Source organism: Glandiceps talaboti, chromosome 5 (assembly GCF_964340395.1).
Source record: "Glandiceps talaboti chromosome 5, keGlaTala1.1, whole genome shotgun sequence".
Classification (NCBI taxonomy): Eukaryota; Metazoa; Hemichordata; class Enteropneusta; family Spengelidae; genus Glandiceps; species Glandiceps talaboti.
In genome coordinates, this window is record NC_135553.1 from 22,375,315 (window position 1) to 22,393,820 (window position 18,506).

The 18,506-nt window shown below is 36.0% G+C and overlaps 1 protein-coding gene and 1 long non-coding RNA gene across 2 annotated transcripts; one reads left to right on the forward strand and one right to left on the reverse strand.

The window, feature by feature from the left end:
* Positions 1-244: 244 nt before the first annotated feature.
* LOC144435503 (gamma-aminobutyric acid type B receptor subunit 1-like) lies at positions 245-11,037 on the reverse strand. The gene is made up of 5 exons (XM_078124095.1): positions 10,837-11,037; positions 10,217-10,354; positions 2,352-2,462; positions 821-1,024; positions 245-475 (listed from the first exon to the last, which is right to left on the reverse strand). Exons 1-5 carry the CDS (start codon positions 11,035-11,037, stop codon positions 245-247), a joined length of 885 nt encoding a protein of 294 aa, XP_077980221.1.
* Positions 11,038-14,683: 3,646 nt separating this feature from the next.
* On the forward strand, positions 14,684-17,774 carry LOC144435673 (uncharacterized). Its single transcript, XR_013480900.1, has 3 exons — positions 14,684-15,017; positions 15,303-15,433; positions 17,644-17,774. It is a non-coding gene; the product is annotated as an uncharacterized LOC144435673 (long non-coding RNA).
* The last annotated feature ends 732 nt before the right edge of the window (positions 17,775-18,506 follow it).

Here is an 18,506-nt window from a genome sequence, read left to right on the forward strand (position 1 = left end):
CTGTACTTTTTCATTAACAGTTTTACTCAAGTGGACAGAAACAAACGTATTTATTTACCTTGCATTTGTTCAATCACAAGAAGGGGCACTCTTGCACCAGTATCTGTTAACTGGACCATTCCCTATATATATTGGGCAAATTTAGTTTAACTTCACGAAAACATAAAATCCTTTTATCAAATTTTGAAATTTCGAATACTATTTTATAGATATAAGTCTCAGTTCACTTACAGTTGGGATTATGTTAAAAATTTAGCTGTGAAAAATAGTTATCCTTAATGATGGCTGCCATGTGTTCATCGTCATAGGTAAAATCAGAGAGGCGTCTAGGATGTTCCAACTGAGATAGAAATCTTTGTGTTTGGTTTAATGCAATTGCTATACCAATCATTGCATCGAAAGTAAAGCCAGCGTAGTAGAGAGAGGACGAAGATTTCATGTCCTCGAATAATTTGATATCCTGTGGTTCTGGTTTCTAAGGATGTAAACCAAGCAAAGTAAAACTTGAGTCACTCTCAATGAAAACTATTCTATATTATGAAAATGTGCACATTTTCATGTTCGGTCAGTCAGATTTCACATCAATATGATACTGGTATAATATGATAAAATAAATATATATATAAAAAAAAGAAAACCCTCGAGAAACATATGTAAATTTGAATTTATTTCTTCTTGATGTGAAAATGACAAAAAATGGAAAATGTCAGCTGAAATAGTTTCATTTAGCACTCATCCTCAAGAAACCCCTTCTATGTTTTAAAAAAGAATACATTTTCAGTCGTATATGCTCGAAGAATTTAAAAGTTCATTCACTTACCAATCCGTGAAAGTCTACATCATTAAAGTCCAATGCGTACGATTGCATTTTAATTGCAATATGTCCATTCAATACCGATACCATTTCGTCATCAGTGCACGTAATATCAACACCTTCTTCAAAGCGGTCACGATACCAACCTGTGGCCAACCAACCCAGCAATATCCAAACATATTTTTTACCATACTGACCAGTCCTGTAAGCCTTCATGAATGAAAATGAGTGGTAACAATATAGGTGTAAAACAAACGCATGTCAACATTGCAGACTGATTTATGTTCCATGTCAAATGCAATCAATCTTTTTAGCTTCCCTTGATGTTTCGATGATGTTTTTTTCATGGTCCTGTGCTTTTAGGGAAGGTAAGTCAATCAATCAATCAATCAATCAATCAATCAATCAATCAATCAATCAATCAATCAATCAATCAATCAATCAATTAATCAATCAATCAATCAATCAATCAATCAATCAATCAATCAATCAATCAATCAATCAATCAATCAAGCAAGCAATCAATCAATCAATCAATCAAACAAATAAACAATCAATCAATCAATCAATCAATCAATCAATCAATCAATCAAAATAACATGGTTCTGAGCGCCAGACTTTAAAAATGTTCTCTCAACTGTTCAAGAGCACTAAATTGAGAATATAATTGAAATTTTGTTTCGATAAGGTACTGTTTTATGTAAATTGTTGAATCCGTCAAATACATATATAAATAGGACATTAATGTTTAATCGTCCAAACCTGACAAAAAATCTTTCTTGTCATTTCTTCATATGCCAAAACTATGATTATTCGGGCATCGTGGTCCTAGATGAAAATGGAAAATCACACATATTCTATATATAAATAAAGAAGTTGTGTCTCAACGTGTAAAATATATGTACTCTTGTGACTTTCAGATTTGCAGCGTAAACATTGACCTGGCAGATGAAACACATACATGTATTGGAGCTAATGCACTAATGTCATTTGGGTAAGCTTACTAATCAGTAACATTGGACTTCCTGAAAAATCTTATGTACGGACAGTTTTGAGCTCGTGGGTGAATAAATGAAAAAAAGGTACACCCTGCACAGTTTCTTTTTGTGTCAGTATGTATAACTTATTTTTTCGAATAGGCATGATCGAATTGACTTTAACGAAAACTGCAGCTAAAAAGTTAATTCATTGACATCCTTATGTAATGGGGTACAGGCTAAGTTTAGAGGGTAAATTTCATCGCCCTCTACTACGTCACTTGCTGCAGGGGCTCAACTCAAACCTGGTATTTAGGCATAATATCAAGAATCTAAACTAAACTGCTGAGGACACCTCTGTATTCCATCAGTAATAGTGGAACCCCTAAGAAGACGATTTTAATGTCATTAAAACATTCATCAATGTTAATTAAGTGCTTTAATCGTTTCATTTAAAACATTTCATGGGTCATTAGTTTTCAAATTATCAGCGATGACAATGAGAATTGAAGTTATTCAGTCCCCATAGTGAAACACTTACAATCACATTAGAGTTTTACCTTCAGACTCTGTATCTGAGCAGTCGATTCTATACCATCTTCAACAAGTTCTACCGTCAGGATGTGATATCCATCACGTGACCTCAATATGGAAACTAGTTCTTTCATAAGCTGTTTAATCAGAGAAAAGTTGAACATTGTATTGGCATTTCCATTTGAATGCCTCGTGTTATCGTTGAGCATACACACTATTTAATATGTAGAAAGTAGTATTTAAAACCATGGGAGTAGTTTATATTTCAGAGTAGTTTTATTTTTACATGTGAGTAATTTTCATTTCATGGGAGTAGATTTTATTTCATAGGAGTAGATTTTATATCATGAGAGTAGTTGCTTTTAGTTTGCTACCCTTGAACCTACCCCGCTAGAGGGCAGGCAAAACTGTCAGCCGAGCGCTATACAACCGACATTTGTAATAATTGCCGAAATTTGTAATAAACCGAAATTTGTTATAAAATTGCCGACATTTGTAATAAATTGCCGAAATTTGTAATAAAAAAAAGTTAAGGGAGTTCCTCTCTTTGAAGGGATATAAAATATCGTCATTACAGGTTTCCTAGAATTAATTTACAACAATTATGTCAGCCACTTGGCCCTTTGAGTCTTTGTCAATCAATCAATCAATCAATCAATCAATCAATCAATCAATCAATCAATCAATCAATCAATCAATCAATCAATCAATCAATCAATCAATCAATCAATCATGCAATAGTCAATAATAAGTCTACTTATCTACCTAGCTACTTACTTACCTACTAGTACCTACATTATATACCCAGCTGTACTCATGTACCAACCCATCAGTTCAAATCATAATTCCATCACTTGATCAACACGTCGATCGTTCTTTATTGAACGAATGTAAATTTTGGTCATTGGCGGAGGTGTTGTTAAATTGACTATGTCAAAAGATAACTGGTTGGTTGGTTGGTTGGCTGGCTGGCTGGTTGGTTGGTTGGTTGGTTGGTTGACTGACTGACTGACGGACTACAGGTCGTTTCGCCCCATAACCAGTTCGCCCCATTGCCTACTTAGTCGTTTCGCCCCAGCGGTTTGGTCGTTTCGCCCCATAGGTTTGGTCGTTTCGCCCCATGTGGTAAACAATGGTTATGGGTAAGAATACGCAGTTTTGAGACAGTGCTTTCCCACGATCGAAACATTACGGCCACATTCGTAAAACAAATTACGGTATTTTTTCAGTTTACTACGTAGTATCTCCTGTTACTAAACCGAGTAATTATGAAAACCACTGACACGTGCCGTGTTTATAGGTCAACTTGAAGTTGAAGTAGAACCTTAGTCCATGAGTACGGACGATCATTCCGACTTTTTTGCAATTTTCATTACATGTACATGTAACTTGTCTTTTAATTTCATGATGTCGCCCTATTCTGAAGCAAGTTTGCTTGAAGTTTTACCGCGATCTGGTCGATTGATACACAACCTCGCATCAAAACCATGTACAACCCGTTTACGTTTCAAGGCGAATGGGTAGAGAGAACTTGTTCACTTTATCTGATAGATGCGTTGCCGACCATTTACAATGGTTTCGGGTTTTTGCGAACGATGCCGAGTTTGGTGGTCTTTCGTACTAATTCACGGAAACTAACGAAATGCAAACGTTGGTCACTCCACTACACATGCTACACATGCTACATTGTATCAAAATTTAAATTTTCAGCTACGCATTAATACAGTATGTTTGGAACGTTCTTGCAAGAAATGATATTTTCATTTGAATTTAAATGGTTCAAAGAAAACAGTGCTTGTCATATGACGTGGTAAAGTGTTTGGGCGGGAATAAATAGTGTCGTTAAATTGTATCCAAGTCTTGAGTAGTTTTGATGCATGCAAATTGAGTGCTGAGAATGAGTGGGTTATGGCTAGCTCTCTAATCGCCTTAAATCCGGGCATCTGATTGGCCAAGTAGGTATAGCCGTAGTAAAACAGTTTCTGTTGATCGAAGGCTAAAATGTCATGACATTGTTACAATATTATTTAATGGTATAAAATATACACAAGACCCTCGTGTACATCGCGTGAATGTTACGAAGTATCTGCGTTTCTGACCAAAAAAAGTGGGTACGACAAAAAGTATAACGTCGTGACGCAAGAGTCGCTTCCACCCTACAACTTCAAGGGGTAATGATCGAACTGGTAGACCACCGATTAACACATCAAACAATAGGAGTTTCTAATCTGTTTTTTTTTTCATTGTCTGTGGTGTAAACGTAGACTTCCCCATAGATAAAGGATACATATATCTATGACTTCTCCAAGTCGCTAGGCTAATTATTCGCACATTAAACAAAAATCAAAACTGCCACCGTCCTAATAAATTCCGGGCGTAACACACCCTAATCTGTAATCATAAATCTGAAAAATCAGTCACGGGTCGCTACATTGTAACAACGTAAATTTTGAAAGAAAAAAAATCTGGGCATAGAAATTGGAAAAGAAATAGTATAAGTACATAATAAACGCAAAAAAATTGACCAGTCTCACTAAACTAAATTCTCACCAATGTATCTATACTTTGACCATAGACACTTTAGAAAAAGCGTTAATGGGCCAAAAACCCGAAACCACTGTAAATGGTCGGCAACGCATCTATCAGATAAAGTGAACAAGTTCTCTCTACCCATTCGCCTTGAAACGTAAACGGGTTGTACATGGTTTTGATGCGAGGTTGTGTATCAATCGACCAGATCGCGGTAAAACTTCAAGCAAACTTGCTTCAGAATAGGGCGACATCATGAAATTAAAAGACAAGTTACATGTACATGTAATGAAAATTGCGGAATGATCGTCCGTACTCATATCATGGACTAAGGTTCTACTTCAACTTCAAGTTGACCTATAAACACGGCACGTGTCAGTGGTTTTCATCATTACTCGGTTTAGTAACAGGAGATACTACATGTACGTAGTAAACTGAAAAAATACCGTAATTTGTTTTACGAATGTGGCCGTAATGTTTCGATCGTGGGAAAGCACTGTCTCAAAACTGCGTATTCTAACCCATAACCATTGTTTACCACATGGGGCGAAACGACCAAACCTATGGGGCAAAACGACCAAACCGCTGGGGCGAAACGACTAAGTAGGTGCGACTGGCAATGGGGCGAACTGGTTATGGGGCGAAACGACCAGACACCGACTGACTGACTGACTGATTGACCGACTGGCGGATGGAAAGACGGGCGTATGGAGGGTAGCTAAAAAGTAATTTCAATCTGTTTTCTAACCTGATTTTATCTAGAATCTTCAGAATAGGGCGACATCATGAAATTAAAAGACAAGTTACATGTACATGTAATGAAAATTGCGGAATGATCGTCCGTACTCATATCATGGACTAAGGTTCTACTTCAACTTCAAGTTGACCTATAAACACGGCACGTGTCAGTGGTTTTCATCATTACTCGGTTTAGTAACAGGAGATACTACATGTACGTAGTAAACTGAAAAAATACCGTAATTTGTTTTACGAATGTGGCCGTAATGTTTCGATCGTGGGAAAGCACTGTCTCAAAACTGCGTATTCTAACCCATAACCATTGTTTACCACATGGGGCGAAACGACCAAACCTATGGGGCAAAACGACCAAACCGCTGGGGCGAAACGACTAAGTAGGTGCGACTGGCAATGGGGCGAACTGGTTATGGGGCGAAACGACCAGACACCGACTGACTGACTGACTGATTGACCGACTGGCGGATGGAAAGACGGGCGTATGGAGGGTAGCTAAAAAGTAATTTCAATCTGTTTTCTAACCTGATTTTATCTAGAATCTTCAGAATAGGGCGACATCATGAAATTAAAAGACAAGTTACATGTACATGTAATGAAAATTGCGGAATGATCGTCCGTACTCATATCATGGACTAAGGTTCTACTTCAACTTCAAGTTGACCTATAAACACGGCACGTGTCAGTGGTTTTCATCATTACTCGGTTTAGTAACAGGAGATACTACATGTACGTAGTAAACTGAAAAAATACCGTAATTTGTTTTACGAATGTGGCCGTAATGTTTCGATCGTGGGAAAGCACTGTCTCAAAACTGCGTATTCTAACCCATAACCATTGTTTACCACATGGGGCGAAACGACCAAACCTATGGGGCAAAACGACCAAACCGCTGGGGCGAAACGACTAAGTAGGTGCGACTGGCAATGGGGCGAACTGGTTATGGGGCGAAACGACCAGACACCGACTGACTGACTGACTGATTGACCGACTGGCGGATGGAAAGACGGGCGTATGGAGGGTAGCTAAAAAGTAATTTCAATCTGTTTTCTAACCTGATTTTATCTAGTTCTTGAATCCTACTTCCTCTAGTGTACAAGCGGCGAATGCATGAGTTGTTTGTGATTGTGAAGTCTTCTGAGTGATGAGTGAATATACGAACTAGCATCATCATCACTTAATCAACACTTCGTGCTTGTATGATCGAATGTATATATTTTAATCATTGCGGACAAAGTGTTGGTGGGTTGGTTGGTTGACTACCAACAAACTGATTTCTCTAGAAAACATAGAAACGGCGATTCCACAACCCATTTTATGGTGCATTTGAGGGCAAAAATTGAAAGCCTCGTAATGGCTTGAGACGGTAAATTTTAAAAACAAGTTAGTTAGTATATCAATAAGTCTACATCGACATATTCTTGTCCGTGAGTGTGAAGAGATTAATATGCATAAAGGCGAATATTTCCGACATCGTACATTACGGACATTTGGTGTTATGGATACTGTATATCGTTATATTTCTCACCAAAGTCTAGCGGCACACATACCAGTTTCCAGTTTCGATTATTGTTGGTCTGTGAACTAATTGTACTTATGTATAAAAAGAAACATAATCGCTTGCCAATATTTGTCTGATGGTTTTATTAACACAAGCCTATGACAGGCCAACCGTTGATAAACTCTGATATATGAAGAAAGAATTTTGGATTTGAATCATAGAAATAAATACATAACAATATAGTTCTGTATCAATTTTTGATGCTAAATACCGGCGCAAAACTTCCCTGGCTTAACTTGTAGAATAAGTTATTACACAGGGAATTTTAATAAAGTTTCTTAGATTCAGGTGTTTAATTTGTTGAAATCTAGGATTGGTGAAGATGAGGCACTTATTGTATATTTTATTGTCAGTTTCACTTCAAATGTCGTTACAAATGTCGGCAATTGTATTACAAATGTCGGCAATGTTATTACAAATGTCGTCAATTTTATTACAAATGTCGTTAGTTTATTACAAATGTCGACAATTGTATTACAAATGTCGGCAATTTTATTACAAATGTCGTTAGTTTATTACAAATGTTGTCAATTTTATTACAATTATCGTTAGTTTATTACAAATGTCGGCAATTTTATTACAAATGTCGTTAGTTTATTACAAATGTCAGAAATCTTATTACAAATGTCGTCAGTTTATTACAAATGTCGGCAATTTTATTACAAGTTTTCAACAACTTTATTACAAGTATATTCGTAATTGGTACAAAGCAAGTCTCTGTAAATATACAAAAAAAAGTTGTAATGTTATATATAGTGGCCACAACAACATTTGGTTGTGCTATTATAAAACATTCAAGAAGTTCAAAATTGAAATATACAAAATAATGATTTAATTGATATGGAGATAATATTTCATTATTTTAGAGAAAGGGATTGGGGAGACGTTATTCTCCCCTTTTTTTCTGTCTTTCATGTAAATCAGAACTCATGAACTCATTCCCGGCTCTACTGGTCAACTGTCCCTGAAATCCCTTCCCTATCAGATTTAAAATGATGAACTACTACCTATAGTGCACAGCTCACTAAACCACGCACATCCTCGAAAACGCCACTAAATTGAATAGCTTGATGAAGAATAGAAATTCAGTGTAATGATATGAAAGGTGGCTGTTGTACTCAAACATTGATGGTATAAGTCAAATCAATTAATTCAGTGGCGGCGAATCTCACAAATTAAATGTAAATTTCACGCGAACACATATTTTCTAACATATTCTGTCGAATTGTAAAGTATCCCAGGCAACTTGCAATATATAACAAAACTCCACAGTGTACATTCATTCATTCATTCATTCATTCATTCATTCATTCATCCATTCATCCAACCATCCATTAATTAATTAATTTGTTCGTGCGTTCGTTCGTTCATTCATCCATCCATCCATCAATCCATCCATCCATCCATCCATTAATTAGTTTGTTCAAATGAATGGCATCCACCCATCCATTAACTAATTAATTAATTTGTTCATTCATTCATTCATTCATTCATTCATTCATTCATTCATTCATTCATTCATTCATTCATTCATTCATTCATCCATCCATCCATCCATTAATTAGTTTGTTCAAATGAATGGCATCCACCCATCCATTAACTAATTAATTAATTTGTTCGTTCATTCATTCATTCATTCATCCATCCATCCATCCATCCAACCATCCATTAATTAATTAATTTGTTCGTGCGTTCGTTCGTTCGTTCATTCATTCATTCATCCATCCATCCATCCATTAATTAGTTTGTTCAAATGAATGGCATCCACCCATCCATTAACTAATTAATTAATTTGTTCATTCATTCATTCATTCATTCATTCATTCATTCATTCACTCATCCATTTCTTTGTTAATTCGTTCGTTTGTTTGTTCAATCATTCTTGCACTTCCTCATCACATACATGGAAGTCTGTGTGTCTGTCTGTGTGTGTGTGTGTGTGTGTGTGTGTGTCTGTCTGTCTGTCTGTGTCATCGTTTTCTCCATAATGGCTTGCTCAATTCAAACAAATTTTGAAGATGTATTCCGTAGAGTAATGGCAAGACTTGATTACGTTTTGGTAAAAATTTCGTGAATATTAATGAGCAATTTACATAATTAATGATTTTCGGTAATTAGGCTATATCTCAAGAATGCACTCTTCAAATTCATTATAACTTGGTACACACATTTGCAAGACCAAAGCGCACCTGTCCTGAAAATATTACTAATGTAGCTTTTCAGTCTGTGGTCAATATACGGGCCTTTACACAACTTAACTTAAGGATCGATCTTTTATTGGCACACTCCTTTGTTAAATTCGGATTCACCTATTACCACGCCTGCTCTGCTTGCTGTCTAGCTTGATTTGAGTGACAGGTTCAATTGAATGATCATCCTGGGCGTTGGAGATGATCGTCATATTCGAGAAAGGCCACCGGCTGTCTTAGAAATTAGAAAACAAAATGTATGCTTTAATCTACACCAAATATTATACCCGAAGTGTATAATTTAAAGTCACCCTTGCCCCTTTAAACATTTGCGACATAATTATGGTAATTTGTCTGAAAGCAACATATTGTGCACATGCAAATACAGTAAACATTAATTTTGTATTTGCACACTATACTTTCCTATTTACGGCAACGTACCTTATCTATCTACGTGCACACAATGAATTTTATACGATTTAGTTTATAATTTTTAACGGTTTGAGAGATATATTAAATAGTGATACAACAGTAATTTTCTCGAATTCAAGAATATTTATGATAGGCGTTGGGCGATTAATTAATGTGGTGACCTGGGCTTGAAACATAACCATTTGGGATTTCCTTGCGTCAATTGAAAGGGCTTGAAATTAATTGATGATAAATGTTCACGTGATTATGATCTCTTATATACAGTCATAAAGATACATTCATTCGCTTTCATTTTAAAGGCAAAAGTACAATTTTGAACTTCTATGTTATCGCTAACGTTTATCATGGTCTTTCTCTCTGGCGGCAAGACACTGTACAGTGCATACAAATGGATCATTATGAATTGTAATGATGAGTTTTTTCTTACCTGGATAAGATTGTAGACGGTCGATAATTGGTTGGTGGGCTTTGCTGCAATCGAGTTTGAAACGTCGAGTATCAACACAAGTTGGGGCTTGTTGTAGATAAAATCATACATTATGTGAAGGGCTTCTCCTTCCAATATCTAGAATAGACAGGACGATATGGACATCAGGGAATAAAGATGATTTTCGTACTCTTAAGATGCTGTGTTTTAAAGTCATTACTGTTTCAATTAAGCATCATTGGTATATGGTTACATTCATGAAGAGCTCGCCTTTGTGTTGTGTTGTGTTGTGTTGTGTTGTGTTGTGTTGTGTTGTGTAATTTCATTTTGCCTTTGTTTATATTTGTGGTTTGGTTTGGTTTGGTTTGGTTTGGTTTGTTTTCAAGTGTCTGTGAGCCACCTTATTATTCGCCTCGAATTTCTCCTAAAGCAATTCCAATTATTAATCATTCAGTTTATACTCAATTGACTGACATTTCACCGGGAACACCGTAAAACCTTTGTACATTTCGTAGCAGATACGATAACGTTTAAACCATCACAGGAAATACCTTAATTTGAATCCATTGTGACTTTCATATACTCAAAAATGGTTTACTTAACCTTCACATATTACTCACCGAATCAATTTTTGTATAATTTTTCAACACTATTAGCTGGTAGTCAGGTATGAGAGAAGGTTGGCGATGTATGAAGTCTAACGCCTTTTCTATAGCAATATCACCCGCAGGGCTGACTCCAGTTGTTCCAATAGATTCCAGAAGGCCGCCAATGTACAAGGGAGATTTGTCTCCCCAGACTGGTTGTACAATTGCGTACATCACGATCGTTAACTTGAAAACAAAATATAGGAAGTCTCTGTTATCCATGATTGGGAATGTCAAGTCTTATCTCAGAGCACCCAATCCAAAACGTGAAACTGAAGGAGCTTGTTCTAGGCAACTGTTTTTTGTTTTTTAATATCCGTATACAAATATGGCCACGCCTTCCTTTTTTCTCATAACAAACTCCTTGTTTCCATGAAACGCTATGCAAAGTTGACACCAGGACTTTGACACACCCCTTGCAAATATATTATGTTAATAATCATTGACAATTACGAGTCAAATTGGTATGCACTGCAAGAACGATCAAAAACCCAGGCGGATGCTATAAATACGAAATGGTACAAACAGGTTACATCCCTCCAGAGTTTAACAAAGCCCACATATCATCTGTAAAACTCTGATCGTGCTGTAACTATTATTTATTTATTTATTTATTTATTTGTATGTACAATGTATGTATGTATGTATGTATGTATGTATGTATGTATGTATGTATGTATGTATGTATGTATGTGCGCGTGCATTATAACGCTCATAGGTGTAGCTTTTGATTTTAATTAGTAATGTGAATAATCAATTATCTTTGGTCATCAGGCAATATCTTTAAGAATTGATAATCGGGTCTTAAATATTTCACTATCTGACAGAACAACCATCAAGTGACACATTTATATTTCACTGCACATCCATTCATATATGTTGTTATTGTAAATGATAAAGGAATGAAAGAGGTTCACATCAGTGTTAAATGGATTACCTCATTAATTATTCGTGCCATCATAATAATATCTTGCGAACATAGAGTGTAAAACTGTTCATCCACGACTGCTTGTAGTTGTCAATGGCAATGTGTGCTGATACGCTTGCTGATTGATAATTGATAAGGTATTGCCTGAGCGGTTATTTAAGTCCATGTCTGTCCTTGTGTGCATGGCTAGCCGTGTCTGCATGTCTGTACATACATACATACATACATACATACATACAGAACGAGGGAAACTCAAGTCATTGTTGGGTTCAAAAGAAATTTATTGTCAATGTTGTCTGGTTACGAACAGTCCGTGTTCACAATTAATTATTAAAATCACAGTATTTATGATGGATTGTGTTTTCAAATATTGTAATGACCATTTGCCTTGTCATGAAGTCAAATGTATAATTCATCTCAAACAAGCGAGCGACAAAAAATCACTGTACCAGCATATGTAGTACCCTTGTGATATATGTGCTCGAGTTGTTGAGAAGTATATTCGTAGCTGTGTATCATTCGTTTCGATTTCCTTTCCATGTTAATTTGAAAATACACTGGAGTAATGTGTAATTCATGTCACAAACAAATAAATTATATAATATATGGGTTGAAATAGTGAAGCACTAATTTTCAAAGGTAATTCCAACGTTCCACAGTTGTCTGATAACTTCATAGATCTTAATAGTAGCGTACTTGCAATGCTGTTGTTGAATTGAAAGCTAGAGAAGACTAGAAGTGGAAAGCCGGCAAGTTAGTAAATAAGCCGGACATATAATTAGATAGATACCAGGATGGAATAATTAATTGATCCATTGGTGCATGTAGAAATTTACAGATAGATAATATGTAGTTTATCAACAAAGGAAAGACAATGCAGGATATGAAAAAAATGACCAAATAAGTTTTAATATGTGTTTCACAAGATTGCTGTATTCAATTTGCTTTGGCAATTACATTCTACAAGAGTCGGGATACAGGTTCAGGAGGAGTGTGTGCATTTTAAGGGAATAACGTCAGAGAACAGGAAAATACTAATGATTCATTCAACACCATGTCATTGGAAGTGGCTAGTACGTTGACCGTAGCAATCAACATAATGCCCTGAGCTTGGTCCTGTCCCAGCCCAAATAGCAATATATTTATATACCAATGTAGTATTAAGTGTAATCATTTCAATTGACAATTCATGTGGGGGGGGGGGGCAAAGCGTGAGATTTTTCTTGATATTTCTGTTCATTGATTGACAAAAATAGTTGGTTTTCCCATATTTTCTATTACAAGAATACTTAAATCTGCGAAAAAGACTAGAAATTAACGATATAATTTTTTATATTCTCTGTATAATTTTACGTTCAATGTGTAAATCCTCCTATTTATTGATATTACTAAAATCCAAGGTCACGACACTCGTTTAAATGCTAGAATTTGAATTTTTACCTTTTTGACACAAATTTGTCATGAACAAATACACAAATTTGTAGAACTTGGACAAAAATTTAAAGGAAGTTGTTTATCTTTGTATATATGTGTAGTGTACTAACCTCTCTTTGTAATTGTATAAATAGAATCATTGTACGTATGCTAGCGTGGAAATGATTGTCAAAAGTGTGACCCCTCAGACCATCTGAATTCCTACAATTTTGGCATAAAATCTCATGAAATAGTTCAAAACCGGAATAAATGCTACCTGGGGACATTTTTCTCAGTGAATATGTAAAGTAAATCAATCTTGCTTTAATATCAGTTGTAGTAATTCTTTGCTTGTTCCAAAAGCCAAAGTGGTCAGGGAATCAAAATTGTGACCCCTCACCCCATTCAGATTTCTACATTTTAGCATGAAATCGTCTTGACAAAATGTAAGTAATGATATGCATAAGAAACTAGTAGACTTTTCTCACTTTTAGGAAGGAATTGTGTTGTCCATGTAGATCTACCTAACTGGTCTTGAGGTTTGAACATATGACCGCACCCCTTTTAAATGTTCAAATAATTTTGCAAAATTGGTAAAATTACTACAGTGTACTTCACAGTTATGTTTAGTTTGTTATACAAAATGGATTCATGTGAGGCACAAAATTAACAGATGTTAGATATCTTGGGGCAGTTATCCGGGAGAGGCAGTTGTTCTATGGGGCAATTGTCTCTGGGGCAGTTTTCCGTGGGATAGTTGTCCTAGGGCCGGAAAAATACCGGTGAGTTTGCTTGCCCGTAATAGAATGAGGCATGTTTAATGCAAAGACATACATACTATAATGTAATTAGCGCCGGTAACTTATCAAAGCATAAAAAAGTAGGATTGTTTGTGTTACTTTGTGACTTCCATAGATATAAACACATAACAGTGTCCCCTGAACCTACATTAGAGGCACCCATTGTTGTTCTTGTGTCAGTTGTATTATTGTCTTTACCTGATTTTGTAATTACCTGAAGTCTTTCCTTAGCTCACTTCATTCAAGCAAACGCATTGGTGTTTTTTCGCGGGGTGTGTGTAAAGAAGACCATGAGTGTTAGAATTTAAATGAACTATACAGGTCGGGGATAACGATAGCTTTCGCTTTGTAACTTATATTACATTTGGAATCTGTTAAATACAAACCATATAATCGCAATACCATCAACCACTTTCATTTTTCTTGACCTTAAAAGTGCATGAGTAGTTTCTTATATTTCAGAACTATTTAATGTCACTTGTTCCAATTGATCAATATTGACTTTCTATACACCAATCAAGCACACGACACATTCCCAAAATAGCAGCTATCTGTGTCACAAGACCCTTTTAAAAAGGAGAAGAAATTCGACGAATTCCCTGTCATAAAAATTCTACGAAATCAATGTCCTTTAGTTCAGCAACCTCCATTGACTTTCGTTTGCTGAGGTCATATTGCAATTGCGCATGAGCACCAAATACGAAAGCACTTCGGTTGGCATTCATTTACAACAGATTCCGTGGTTGAAACTTGAGCAAAGGTTGTCAGGTGGTGCGACAATCCTAATTAGGAACTGAAAGAATACTATTATCAGAGGAATAGTGGTGCATACGATATTGTTGTGTTTATATATCGTCCTTGATCGAACAGTTCTTAAGAATATAGTCAACAGTGTAACATATACTGTGACTCAACACTGAGTAGTACAGATTCTTCAGTTCAGAACATCAGCAGTGTCCTAACGCAGCATAAATATCCCTTAGCACAGAGCCTGACGCCAAAGATTTAAAAACGTAAGTAACAATTGACAGAATATATTTGATTGACGTAAAGTAAAGCTTTAGTTGTTTGGAGATATCCTAATGTAAATATTGATTGAAAGCCTATGAATATGAACGACTTGACGACGCATTACTACATGCATAGCTTTAATATGAAAGTATAAAACGTCTGCATTGTAAAAGCCCAGTTCATTTGCAAATGACCTAGAAAACATGGGATCAAATTTGATATTTGTTATCCTTTACGTTTATACATGTGTCTGTAATGATTAATATGATATGTGAATTTTGCAATAGGAACAAACATGGATTCTATGATCGGGTCATGTTGGCGTTGTGGGAAACCAGGAAGTGTCAGGTGCCCGGAGTGTGACTTTGCTCTTTATTGTGGGAGGTCGTGTTTAAAAACGGACAAATTCAGGCACGAGGTAAATATTTTTTTATCAGCTCTCAAGTAATGGCAAGCCGAGTAGGCCAAAAATGAATATTTTGAATTGCAGTTTTATTTTCCAGTTGTTTATATTAGTTGTACTATTTTATTTTATATGTCCACTTTCTTTATATTAGTTGTAGGCTTTTTATATTATTATTTCTGACTTTTTAGATATATTTCGTCACTTTTTGAATATACTGTAGTCTTATAAACACAATGCAACTCTTTTCATTTTATGTCAGTTTCATCTTTATTTGGCAGTAAACTTAAAAAAAATCTCGGGATATTTTTTTTCTTCAGGAATTTTTCAAGATTTTGTTAGCGTTTTTAGACCACTCGATTTCCATAGCGGGGATGTGGAGTAGTTCTGATATAACCGACTTCCGGTAGGCCTAGCACGTCACGATTAGCGCATTGAGTTGAATGGTTGGTCAAAGACTGTGACACAGAAAGGTCTGTCATCTGCCAGCAGTAGGAGGGCCATTGTATGTATTCGTATGTATTCAAATCAAATGTGCATGCGATCGAGTGAGTACAACGACGTGTTAGGCCTACCGGAAGTCGGTCAAATCAGAGCTACACCCCTGCTATGGAAATCTAGTGGTCCTAGACTGGAGGGGGGGGGGACGCCACAGGAATAAAACAAAAATCGAGGGAAGTTAAGAAATCAATTTTAAAAAATTGAAATATGAATAAGATAAGAAAAAAATATATATTACTTTTGGATTCCTGGCTAGTTTAACGTGAGCGGGAGGTAATTATGGCTATGTTTTGTTTGTTTGTCTGTGTGTTTGTTTGTCTGGGTCACCATTTTCTCTAAATCGGCTGGCTCAATTCAAGTGAAATTCGGTACAAAATCATTCATGTACAGAGTGATGGTTAATATTTTTTTAAATCTACATGATGAAATTAGCACATATAGATTATTGTGAAAAGTTTTCGGTCTGTGATCTAGTGATATCCCCACCATAAAACGTTTTGTCCAAACATTCCCAGTCTGACCGTCGAGGGTGCACTTTACATTTCGCATTATATGGATATATACACGTTCAGAGGCATTTACATCGAATATGGTTGTTTGTTGGTATTTGTCCATAAACTTACCTGCTGGCTGTTGTCAAATAATTGTTTGATAGGTTTTGTACAACCACCCGGCTGGGGGATCATGTCACATCAGTCATCGCACCACAGGGGCGTGAAATTGGCCATATTTATTTATGAATATATAGTTGTTTTTGTTTATTTTTACGTTCTTTCTTTACAGAAATTAGTCTTTGTTTACTTTTTTATTTCTTTAAAATACCTTTTCTCTACAAGGTACCATGTAATAAAGTGATGATTTCAAAATCTGGTGTGTTTTTTTTCTGAATAAGTTTTAACGTGTCCTTTTGTTTGTTTTAGTATACCACCTTTACTCTGAAATAACTATGATTCTCTGATCTCTACATGTGTACTGTATTGACTGACTACCTTATTAATAATTTATGAGTTAGTTCTACCGTGCGCCACTCACCAAGAGACTCTTCAATGTGTGAGGGACCTGCTCTGTGTGGGGCGAGGAAGGGTCGAAGAGTGATCACGGGGGCGCTCAGTAACTCATAACTAATTGATAAGGTAGTTAGTCAGTACAGTAAAGGTGAGAGAACTATTATAGCTGTCTGAGAGTTAAGGTGGTTTACTAAAATCCACAAAAGAACAAATTGAAATTGACATAGAAAAAAACACAACAGATTTTTAAATCATCACTTTATTACATGGCACCTTGTAGAGAAAAGAGATTTTAAAGATAAAAAAAGAAAATAAACAAAGACTAATTTCTGTAAAGAAAGAACGTTAACAAAAAACAATTATTCGTAAATAAATATGGCCAATTTCAAGCCCCAGTAATTGCACTGAGGCCTCATATGTAAAGACCATTTCTGTAATCAACATACCTGTCAATTTACTTGTACATAAAAATTCGCGAAAGAAACCATATAAAACACACATCGTGTTTGAGTTCATGTCATCTTTTCCTTTCAAATTTATTGGTCGAAAAAATAAATGATTTTAAAAACAATAATTTAACCAAATGATGGAAAACACTATGAAGCTTCACAATGAGCAAAAAATATGACCAAAATTCGCCAACGAATCTGTATCTCACCCTTAAAAGAACATTATAGAAATGTTCATTCACAAGTAAAACATTTTGCATGATTTCAGATGGAGTGTTGCCATGCAAGAAAAACACACAAGTGTCATTTTTGCAAGAGGGTTACCCCTGCTGCCAGGCAATGTTCAGCCTGTCTGATGGTATGGTATTGCGGAAGCCAATGTCAACAGAAAGACTGGAGGTCTCACAAATTGATCTGTAAGACTATTCGCGATGACATTGTCAGAATGTCCCAGGTCTCGACAGATTGTCCCTGGCGAAGAACAATTGCAAGGGAATACAAATCTATTTCTACGTATTATATTGGAAACACGCCATCTGTTGATTTGCTTAAAATGCACCAAAATGAACTGCATGGTAGCATGCATCCTGAAAAGCTCCGTCTGCTGCTAGCTGGTGTTGGTGATCTGAGAAATGTCATCAAAACAGGTGCTTCGCTACCAAATGAGTTCAAAGGTCACATTGAGTTTTATCTCAATGATGAAAATGATCACACCATAGCCCGTAACGTATTGTTCCTGTTCATAATTTTCACTTGTGATGACATCAGCAAGATTGGAGAAACTCTGGTCCAATTATGGTATTCTGTATGCATCAATGACATACAAAGGAAGGTGTTGGAGAAAGCACTTCACGAATTATTAGAGCTTGATAATGCCGACCTTTCAGCCAAACTTGGCAGTCGGATTGAGATATCTGAAGAACATCTTTGCAGTATCAAGCCAATATGGTCCAGCTGGCTAGGGTTGTCTCGAGATGGAGGTCCAAAATATCACATATCTAAACAACGCCAATATATGTATCTATGTGATGCTGACGCAGAGGAAGGGTGGAATAATTACCTTAATAGTATTCATCAATGCCACAAGAAATCTATGCAGAAATGGTGGGAAAGTGGTATCCTCCTTTCACC

Coding starts and splice junctions, on each gene's coding strand:
- LOC144435503 (XM_078124095.1), bottom strand. CDS start 11,037: ATGTACGCAATTGTACAACCAGTCTGGGGAGACAAATCTCCCTTGTAC. Junction 10,355..10,836: donor ATTATACAAAAATTGATTCG/GTGAGTAATATG, acceptor TGTCTATTCTAG/ATATTGGAAGGAGAAGCCCT. Junction 1,025..2,351: donor CTCAGATACAGAGTCTGAAG/GTAAAACTCTAA, acceptor TCATTCATGAAG/GCTTACAGGACTGGTCAGTA.